The sequence below is a fragment of the Zophobas morio genome, unplaced genomic scaffold (genome assembly GCF_036711695.1).
Source record: "Zophobas morio isolate AGI-343-1 ecotype UQ-CSIRO unplaced genomic scaffold, CSIRO_AGI_Zmor_V1 ptg000044l, whole genome shotgun sequence".
Taxonomy (NCBI): Eukaryota; Metazoa; Arthropoda; class Insecta; order Coleoptera; family Tenebrionidae; genus Zophobas; species Zophobas morio.
Genome location: NW_026972149.1, coordinates 4,452,794 through 4,464,220, shown reverse-complemented (window position 1 = coordinate 4,464,220; position 11,427 = coordinate 4,452,794). Strand labels below are relative to the sequence as shown.

At 31.7% G+C, this 11,427-nt stretch overlaps 1 protein-coding gene across 1 annotated transcript; it reads left to right on the top strand.

Annotated features, from left to right (window-relative positions):
* The first annotated feature begins 8,062 nt into the window (after positions 1-8,062).
* LOC135141678 (G patch domain-containing protein 4-like) lies at positions 8,063-8,455 on the top strand. The gene is made up of 2 exons (XM_064072983.1): positions 8,063-8,159; positions 8,226-8,455. Exons 1-2 carry the CDS (start codon positions 8,063-8,065, stop codon positions 8,453-8,455), a joined length of 327 nt encoding a protein of 108 aa, XP_063929053.1.
* The last annotated feature ends 2,972 nt before the right edge of the window (positions 8,456-11,427 follow it).

Here is an 11,427-nt window from a genome sequence, read left to right as displayed (position 1 = left end):
CGAAATTAAAATTTTTCGACCCTTCAATTTTTTTATTTTTCAATTTTTCAATTTTTGACGTTTCTAAATTTTCGATTTCTTCATTTCTCGATTAATTGATTTTTTCATTTTAAGATTTTTCGGATTTTCGATGTTTCGATTTGTCAGTTTTTTTCTTATTCTCTGATTTTCGATATTTAATTGTCCGATTCTTCGACTTTTCGAAACCTCGATTTCCCAGTGGTTCGACGTTTCGGTTTTGGAATTTTTCAATTTTCCGATTCTTCAATTTTTCGATTTTTAAATTTTTCCATTTTTCGATTTATCTTTTTTCTATTTTGAATTTTCCTTTTGTTAACTTTTCAATTTTTCGATTTTGGCTTATTTCGATTTCTCAGTTTTTCGATTTTTTAGGTTTTTGGTTTCTTTCGATTTTTTAAATTTTCGATTTTCGACTTTTCGATTTCCAAATTATTCGTCATTTCAATTTTGAAATTTTGAAATATCTCGATTTTTCAGTTTTTCAATCCTTCAATATTTCGATTTAGCATTTTCGATTTCTCGGTTTTTGGATTTTTCGATTTTTCAATTTTTTTTTATTTCATACTTTGAGTTTTTACATTTTTAGATTTTTTGATGTTTCGATTTCTCAAGTTTTCGATTTTTAAATTTTTGTTTTTTTGAAGTTTTGGTTTCTGGCTTTTTAAATTTTTTAGTATTTTAATTTTTAATTTTTTTAAATTTTTGATTCTTCGTTTTCTAAGTTTTTAGATATTTCGATTTTTCCATTTTTCGATTTTTTTTTTCAATTTTTCTATTGCAAACTTTTTAATTTTTCGATTTTGGCTTATTTCGAGTTCTCAATTTTTCGATTTTTCAGGTTTTTGGTTTTTGAATTTTTCGATTCTTTAAATTTTCGTTTTTTCGACTTTCCGATTTCCTAATTTTTCATCATTTCAGTTTTGGAATTTTTCAATATCACGATTTTTCAGTTTTCGATTTTGGATTTTCGATTTTTCAATTTTCGGTTTTTCAGTTTTTCGAGTTTTAAATTAGACTTTGAGTTTTTATGTTTTTCAATCTTTTAATTTTTTAATTTTTAAAATTTTTGATTTTTAGGTTTCTAATTTTTTCAATTTTTTAATTTTTCTGTATTTCTATTTGTTGAGATTTCGATGTTTGGAGTTTCTGACTGTTCAATTCATCGATTTTTCGATTTATCGATTTTTTTTATTTAAATTTTTTCACTTTTCGGTTTTTAGATTTTGGTCTATTTCTATTTCAGGGTTTCGATTGTTTTATTTTTCGAATATTCGACTTTTTGATTTCCCAATTTTTTGTCATTTCAGTTTCAAAATTTTTTAATTTTACGATTTGTAAACTTCAGATTTAAATTTTTCGATTTTTTGTTTTGATTTCTTGAATTTCCAATTTTTCGATATTTTAATTTATCATTTTTTTTTATTTTATGTGTTTCGATTTCTCGACTTCTCGACTTTTCAATTTTTCAATTCTTCGTATTTTATTTTTTGATTTATGGAATTTCTAAATTTTTAATGTTTCAGTTTTAGGATTTCTCAATTTATCCATATTTCAGTGTTGAGATTTTTCCAGCTTTCGACTCTTCAATTTATCGATTCTTCAAATTTTCGATTTCTCGATTGTTGTACGAAATTAAAATTTTTCGACCCTTCAATTTTTTTATTTTTCAATTTTTCAATTTTTGACGTATCTAAATTTTCAATTTTTCGATTTCTTCATTTCTAGATTAATCGATTTTTTGATTTTCCAATTTCTCGACTTTTCGATGTTTCAATTTGTCAGTTTTTTTCTTATTCTCTAATTTTCGATATTTAATTTTTCGATTTTTCGACTTTTAATTTTTTGATATTTCAGTATTGGAATTTTTCAATATTTCGAATTCTTCAACTTCTGGATTTTTTACTTTTTCGATTTTTCAATTTTTCGAATGTTCAATATTTCGATTTCTCGATTTTTCGAGATTTCGATCTTTCGATTTTTTTATTGTTCAATTTTTCGATTTTTCAATTTTTCCATTTTTCGAATTATCATTTTTTTATTTTTTATTTTCAATTTTTCAATTGTTAACTTTTCAATTTTTCGATTTTTCGAAAAGCATTTTTCCCGTTGGTCATCTGCTTTAAATTGTTCACACTAGTACGGACCGCGTTCCCTTGAGGAAAGTTACTAGAGACATTTTAATTATGAAAATTACAGGAAAAAATGCAACTATTTTAGCAGATGAGAACAAAATCTAAAACAAATTATTGAAATCTATATGGTACATTTTTGCAAGGAAATATGGATTTTGCAATTTTAGGGCAGAGCCTATTTGTAAAATCGATATTTCCTTACACAAATTTTCCATTTTAAACATGTTTTAAGTTTCATGTTGTGAAAAGGAGTCTACACATATTAAAACAAAAAGGCAAAATGTAGGCCCGCCCACCCGCCCTATGGCAATTATGATGATTTTTTTTATTCGCCGTGAACCTCGGGGGCGGAGCTTAACTGCAAAATACTAATTTCTTTACTAGAAATTATAAACATGTTTTTGAGTTCGTGTTGTTCAAAGAATACAATGTACATTAAGAAAAAAAGGCAAAAGTTAAACTTAGCCCCGCCCACCCACCCGTTCTCGCAATTATTTTTCTTCTGAAATAAGAAATAAATTTTATAACAAATAATACAACAAAAAAGTCACGATTAGCGCTTTTTTTACAGCCTAATTTCGATCAGTTGATTGATTACCACTCCCACTCTACACAAGAACATATATCTAACCCCACCCACCCACCCGTCTTCATTTCGGTGGTTCATTTTATAATGTTTTTAAACTTCTCATTTAAAAAATAAAAAAAACTGACAATGTATCTGGTATGATTTCTAAAGTTTTATAAGTTGAAAACAGTGGTAAAAAAAGTGTCCGCATTATATAGTGAAAACAGTAGATAGGTGACAATTAAAATTATAAATCATAATAATAAATCTGTTAATAATGAATATATTACATTCTGAAAATGTAAACGATGTAAGAACCAAACGTATTGACTTTTCTTGTATTTTTAGTTATAAAATTTATTTCTTATTTCGGAAGAAAAATAAATGGGAGAACGGGTGGGTGGGCGGGGCTAAGTGTAACTTTTTCCTGGAGTCTTATAGACATGCTTTTGCATTCAGTTTTGGAATTCTTGATTTAATCAACAAAATACATTGACTCAGTTATTAATTTTTTTGAGACACCCTGTATAACCAAATCTAAAAAGTATTAATGCAGTCATAAATTACAAGTATAAATTCATCATATTTTGCACATTTAAGATAGGATTTATTCAGCAATATTTTGATCATTTTTTTAGGGGGGATGAGCAAAAACATTTTCATCAAAAAATTTACCATCCTTATGATAATTTTAAAACATCTCCAAGATTTCAAAGATTCAAAATTAAATTGCAAATTGTTGTTTTAGAATTCTGATTATTTCCAAAAATTTCGACGTTTCGGGTAAAAATTTAACAAGGAGTCATAAACTATATGCGTAGGATTGTATTATTTTATACAATTTAAAACCATTTACTACGTACAATTTTGAAGTGACGTCATCACATTATTGGTGGGGATGACTAGACGAATTTTGGTTAGCGTTCTACCATCTATATGATATTGCCAATATAAATACATAATTTGACAACAATCGGCCCAGTACTTTCGGAGATTATCGGTCTAATAAAAACCGGGACGGCAGACAGACGGACAGACAGACGGAAACGGGAGATCTATTGAAACACCCTGTATTTTATAGCAATAATTTATAAAAGTAACGAATTTGTATTATCAGAAATTTTAGTTGTAGAAAAGTTGGAAAATATTATAAAATTAGTTGTATAAATAACTTAAACTATTTTTGAAATATTTACACCATGTTGAGACAATTGAAGTGTTTCATCCAAAATCCTAAAATAAAAATTGGTCCAAGGTTACTTCGATATATTTAAAACCAGTGGTGTAAATGACACCTCTAACCTGAACCTGATCTGAACTTCTGAGGTAAGCCCAAGAAATGCTATTGAAACATGTGCAACGGAAAATAGTGTATTATTATCAGTGTACATGCTTAACTTCGATTGTTTATGTTTATACATTGGAAGAATGTGACGTAGAAATTTGTTTAATTTGAATGAGTTGTCTCCTCAAAACAGAGGACTAACATTAATAATTAAGCCACAATGGAACAAAATGTTTTGAACACCATTATTATTATTTTCTTGAAAATGAGGTTCTTAATTTGACCAATAAAAAATTAGACCTCTAAATTTTTGAAAAAAAAATCAAAATTCTATGACGTCATTTTATAATTTAACTTATAAAGGAAATTTCAAAACCGAAAGTTGTTAAATCCTGCAAACATTTTAAGGTTACGTAAATATGGTAAATCGTTTCTCAGCATAATAATAAATCTGTTAATAATGAATATATTACATTCTGAAAATGTAAACGATGTAAGAACCAAACGTATTGACTCCTCTTAAAACTGAGGTTGTTTTCAGTGCTACTACTCTGGACGGATTCCATCAATTATTTTCTATAAAATTAGAGTCATTCGTACTTTTAATTGATTAAATTGATTTAAATCATCTACATACGTACAGTAGTAGTAGTGGTGTACACTGAGAGAGTCAGTGGTATAATTTAAATCAATTATAAAAGTAACGGGCCCAAGACGGAACTCTGCGGAACACCGTGGTCCTGTATAAAATTAAATGATCTAAAACCTCTATACTGACTAATTGAGATCTATTGAAGTAGCTGATTATATACACGATCAAACGGCTTGAGAAATCGGTATACATCACGTCTATTGTTGATGAATATCATGTTTAACGAATAAAATAAGTGATTTAGTTTGGTATAGAGTTCATGAACGAAATGTTCTAATCTTTAATCGCACTCAGAAAATTGCAACCAATGTAGGACAATTTAATGAATTAGTTTTATTTTTTAATAAGATATGAAACATTTAGGCAACCAGTTATACAGATGCGTGTGGTATTATCGTGCGTCCTTGGGCATTTAGTAAAGTCCACATAAAGTGTGAGGTGGCACGTTTTCGTGACCAAATTTTGGTTAGTGTTTTACTACACAGCATTTTTAAAACGTCTGCCACTAAAATTTCACAACAATGAGTAGAGAGTTCTGGAAATTATGTCTAATAAAAATCTAAACCTCTAATAATAATTTAATAATGTTCATTTTAAATTGATTGAACCTAACATAATATCGTTTGCTACTACAATGCATGTAATGTTTTAATTCAGTCGAGTGTATTTTTTGCGTTTATTAACTGTGCAGATTGGGTGTATGGATAAGTTAATTATAGTGTTAGCTTGTTTAAGAAAAATATTTTTAATTCCTAATTTTATTTGTAGAAGCGTATCGCGGTTAACTAGAGTCGTTCTCCATTAAGCAAATATGCAGGTTTTATCAAAATAACAAACCTGTTGAAGTATTTTTCAATTAGTATGGCGCATAGCTGGAATGTCAAAAACGCAATTCTTTTGTTGCTCAACATGCTGCTATACGTACGACATCCGATTCTTTTGTCTGGGCGATTTTTAAGCCAGCGTGCATTGAAATGAGATGTGGTTGATTTATTTAAATAGATTAACCGATTAATGTCTGAACCTTCCGACGTTCGTTGTCTGCAAACAAAGAATCAATCCACTTGACTCATTATACTATTGTAATCATGTCCGTGCACCTTGATTTGCAACTTCTGATATTCATATTACATTACAACCACGTCTTGCTCTGCATTCTCCATTACCTAAACGCATTATTTCAACAATGCCGCCCCAAAATATTCATTACATGCACCTTATCTTGTCTGTGGAGGATTTCCATTACATACACTATCGACTAGGTTCGGTCTTGATTGCGACTAAGTGCACAAAGGCTCGAACGCCTTTCTTTCTGACTGCACTGCGCCATTTTGCACGTTTTATTTCGAACTTCTAATTTTTGTGCTATCTTATCCACTATATCTATCATCCAATAATTCTCTTCCAGTTGCCTTAGATTGTTCAGGTTGTTTGTCTACGTTTTGTGAATTTAACACACTGGTTCCTGTTCAGGGTTTGCGGGCATTTAACATGTTTACCGAAATGTATCTCTATTAATGTTGAATTTGTTTACAAACGCTCTGGTGAGGATATATGATTTAAACACTTCCGAGTCAAGAAAACATAGCTCAAATAAACAGAGAGTAACTCCGGAATTAACTCAAGTTTGAAAAGTATATAATCCATAAATTTGCTTATTGTTCTTCACCTATGAAGACGTTTACGAGAGAAACTAAAATAAGTAGAAATATTTTAAACCACTATCTGTGTTCCCATCTGAGTAAAGGCCAAACACCAGAGAAAGGTGAAACAGATACATTAAATTAAATATCTTACTATGAATCAATACATTAACGCGCTTGTACTTGTATCATGAATTCTCACACCCTGTGGAGCACTGTTAAGTTAACAATTGCTTGTGCTCCTACTGCCTGTACGCGTTGTTGAAGATCTCATTTAGGTTCACGGTTCCAGAACAAGTCCTTCGTTTCTGAAGTTTGGAAACACGTGAGGCCCTTATTAATCACTAGACCCTGGAATATGTGCAATTCCATGAAATACGGTGCTTAAACACCACCAATGTTAAGATATTTTCACCTTCTGTTTGTATACCTTGATATGTATTTTTGACAAATTTATTTGAATGATGAATGTTAACGGTTTTAAATTTGTTAATTCAGTGAATCATCATTTCGCTTCAGGCGCCAACTATATTAAGCGTTCTCGTGAACAGGAGAAATCATGTCAAATACTGGTACTTTTTGGCTGGAAATTTGAATTTGCGTGCACGTTTTGGTCTACACCGGAAAAACACTACAAAGTTGTATCTTCTGGAACACCATGTAGATATATTTTTACAGATTTAGGTAGATAGAAGGGTTATATTTAAAACTTCACAGTTCCACCTTTCAAAAATCGGTCAAAAGTTGTTTTGACAGATTTATCCGCACTCGTGCTAGCGTGTTGACCACCCCCTTGTGAAGTGTGCATGTTACGCCACTGACTGACAGTCCGTTATCGGATTCTGATGACTCACCATGTTGAACTTAAAATAATCCATCTTTAATGAATACAACGATAAATTACAAATATAGATTTTTGGGATTGATAAACAGATACATTTCGATTAAAAAGTTACCATGCAAAAGAGAAAAATAGAGGTATCCAGAGAAAGGGGCAAAAAGACAAGAGTAAGTAGCACAAAGAAAGGAGCAATAGGGGAAGAAACAAAAAGAAGGGAAAAACCAGTGAAAGTGGAAATGACAGCCGGAAAAGGGGGAAAGAGAAGGAGAAAGAAAGATAAAACGTAAAGAAAACAAAGCCGAAAGAGAAAATAATAGGGAGAAGGGAGGAGTGACAGGAGGAATTTTCAAAGAGAGAGCCAGAAAATATGAAGAGGTGGGGGTATGGGAGAGAAATTGACAAAACTGTACATAGAGAATGGTGGAGAGGTGTAGAAAAAAGACTCAGTAGGGGTAGGAGAAGAGTAGAAGGAGGAGAGACAAAAAGAACGAAAAAAAAACAGGAAACGGGAACAGAAAGAGAGAGGATGGTAAAACGCATGTGTTAAACTTAAGTAATGGGAGGAAAAGCAGAAAATGGGCAGGGAGAGAAAAAGACGACTGAATAAGAGAACAAAAGTAAAAAAATGGAAAAGAAGAGACAAAGAGAGAGGTGAAGAAAAGAGAAAACTGGGGGAGTATAGAGGGAGAAATGATGAAGGAAAGAGTGAGCGAAGAAGAGAAAAAGTGAGAAAGTGTCAGAACATAATACAGCGATAGAGAGAATGGAAAAAAGTGGGTAAACAAATCGAGAGAACGCCACACATACAAGCGTAATGACTTATATGAAGGCACAAAAAAAAGGGTTAAAGTAGGGAGAAGAGACGAATAACAGGAGGGGAAACAAAGAGAAGGGAAAAGAAATAGTAAAAGCGAGAAAAGATGGGAGGAAGAAAGGGAAAGAGACGAGAAGAAGAGCGAGAGATGAAAGCTACAAAAGAAGGAACAGAAAGAGCAAATAAGAATGAGGCAGGGAGGAGTAATAGGAGGAAACGCAAGAAGTATTGGCAAAGAGAGCGAAGGAATTAAAAAAACGGGAAAACAGGAGTAACAGGGAAGAGCAGAACGGAAACGAGAAAAGTGGATAACAGAAGAGTGAAAAAAGAACAGAAGAGAAAGGACGAAAATAGGGGAAAAGAGGGGCGGAAAAAAGAGAAAGCCGGTGGAGAAGGAAAGAGGAGAAAAAGTGGGAAAGGAAGCCAAAAAACTAGAGAGAAAAAAATTGAGGCAACGGCACACAGCGAGGTACAGAGAGAAGGGATAGAAAGAGAGTAAATAGGGGGAAGAGAGAAGCAAAAAGAAGTATTGGCATAGAGAGAGAAGGAAAGGAAAGAACGAAAAATTAGAGGAAAAGAGACGAATCAAAAAAAAGGGAAAAAGAGCAGAACGGGCACGAGAAAAGTGGATAAGAGAGGAGCGAAAAAAAAAACAAAAGGAGAAAGAATCAAAAAACGGGGTCCGAGACCACAAAGACCCTATATTTTTCGAATAAGCACGTCGAAATCTACGTCCCAGAATTTTTTGCGGATTTTTAGACAACTTTTTCAAACTCTCAAAATTTCTTGTTGTACTATTGTTATAAAATTTATTTCTTATTTCAGCAGAAAAATAAATGAGAGAAAGGGTGGGTGGGTGGGCGGGGCTAAGTTTAACTTTTCCCTAGAGAGACTTATAGACAGACAATAGCCCCGCCCACTCTCATCCATTTCATTCCAGTTTCTACCCGTAATATTGTTCAGTATTATCGTTGCAAGTACTAGCCCCACCCACCCACCCTCTGTTTTCTTGGAGGTATGTGACTTGCCAAAGTTAGTCTTATCCTAACAAGTACCAGCCCCGCCCACCCTCCCTTTTCTAGTTTTAGCGACTAATTTTATTTCTGTATAAGATCCACTTTTCATTCAGAGTAGATAAAATTAATCACGGAAATGGAGGTGGGTGGGAGGGCGGGGTTAGGTATATGTTCTTCCGTAGAGTGGAAGTGGGAACTGATTGAAATTAGGCTGTAGAAAAGAGCTATAATTGTGACTTTTGTTGTATTTTTAGTTATAAAATTTATTTCTTATTTCGGAAGAAAAATAAATGACAGTTTTGGAATTCTTGATTTAATCAACAAAATACTTTGACTCAGTCATTAATTTTTTTGAGACACCCTATATAACCAAATCTAAAAAGTATTAATGCGGTGATAAATTACAAGTATAAATTCATCATATTTTGCACATTTAAGATAGGATTTATTCAGCAATATTTTGATCATTTTTTTAGAGGGGATGAGCAAAAACATTTTCATCAAAAAATTTATCATCCTTACGATAATTTTAAAACATCTCCAAGATTTCAAAGATTCAAAATTAAATTGCAAATTGTTGTTTTAGAATTCTGATTTTTTTCCAAAAATTTTGACGTTTCGGGTAAAAATTTAACAAGGAGTCATAAACTATATGCGTAGGATTATATTATTTTATACAATTTAAAACCCATTTGCTACGTACAATTTTGAAGTGACGTCATCACATTATTGGTGGGGATGACTAGACAAATTTTGGTTAGCGTTCTACCATCTACATGATATTGCCAATATAAATACATAATTTGACAACAATCGGCCCAGTACTTTCGGAGATTATCGGTCTAATAAAAACCGGGACGGCAGACAGACGGACAGACAGACGGAAACGGGAGATCTATTGGAACACCCTGTATTTTATAGCAATAATTTATAAAAGTAACGAATTTGTATTATCAGAAATTTTACTTGTAGAAAAGTTGGAAAATATTATTAAATTAGTTGTATAAATAAGTTAAACTATTCTTGAAATATTTACACTTTGCTAAGACAATTGAAATGTCTCATCCAAAATCCCAATATAAAAATTGGTCCAAAATTACTTCGATATATTTAAAACCAGTGGTGTAAATGACACCTCTAACCTGAACCTGATCTGAACTTCTAAGGTAAGCCCAAGAAATGCTATGCCTAACTTCGATTGTTTATGTTTATACATCGGAAGAATGTCACGTAGAAATTTGTTTAATTTGAATGAGTTGTCTCCTCAAAACAGAGGACTAACATTAATAATGAAGCCACAATGGAACAAAATGTTTTGAACCCCATTATTATTATTTTCTTGAAAATGAGGTTCTCAATTTGACCAATAAAAAATTAGATCTCTAAATTTTTGAAAAAAAAAATCAAAATTCTATAACGTCATTTTATAATTTAACTTATATGGGAAATTTCAAAACCGAAAGTTGTTAAATCCTGCAAACATTTTAAGGTTACGTAAATATGGTAAATCGTTTCTCAACATTTATCCGTCCAAAAAACTGATAACGTCATTACAAAATTTTTCCGAGTAGTAAAATTATCTAGAAAGGGTGACTCAAAAAAATGTATGAATGAGACAATTTTCAATTTTCCAATGGGAAAATCGCTAGAAACAGCTTCACGTTTTGCCAGTGCGCTGATACTTTTTGGAAAATTATTATCATTAAAAATATCAAAAAATGAAAGAAAGAATGAAGGGCGTAAAAATAAATTTCGACTAGAGGAAAAAGAAAACGACAAAATAGAAAAGCTGTTGGAAAAATTGCTGCATCAAATAGACGACCTATCTATAAGACAATTTGCTTGTTTCAAGGTGGATTCATAAAACACAAGTACAGGAGTATGTTATTTTCTAAAATTTAAATGGCGTTTACTAGAAAAATTGAGCGAACGTCATCAATTAAAATTTCTTAAGACTTGGAAATTTGAAATTTTTGCATCCATAATTGTGATACAAAGCTTGTGAGAGTTTTTCTTAAGAAATCCCAACAAAATACCGTAAAAAAAGCTTGAAGTTATCGAAGAAATGAGACCAGAAGTGACTTCTGCGGCCCGAAATCTACAAGACAAAGTATTTAGTTAAATTTCGAAAACCGTCAAAAATGAGTCGAGATTTGTGTGAGGGAGCTATAATTAGTGGAAAATTTCATTTTTGAAATGGTTGTCTAAAAATTCTGAAAAAATTCAGGGATATGTATTCCAAGGTGCTGATTCCAAAAATATAGCGAGTTTATGGTCACGGAGCAACATTTTTGAAAGAATTGGTACGAAATGCGAATTTTTGAAAATTTCGATATTTCAACGTTCGATTCCGGAGAAACGGTTGCAGTTATCAAAGGAACGATACCGGAAGTGAGTTCTAGAGCTCGAAATTTACAAGAAAATATATTTAGTTAAGTTTCGAAAAAGTCCAAAT

Coding starts and splice junctions, on each gene's coding strand:
- LOC135141678 (XM_064072983.1), top strand. CDS start 8,063: ATGGGAGGAAGAAAGGGAAAGAGACGAGAAGAAGAGCGAGAGATGAAA. Junction 8,160..8,225: donor TAAGAATGAGGCAGGGAGGA/GTAATAGGAGGA, acceptor ACGGGAAAACAG/GAGTAACAGGGAAGAGCAGA.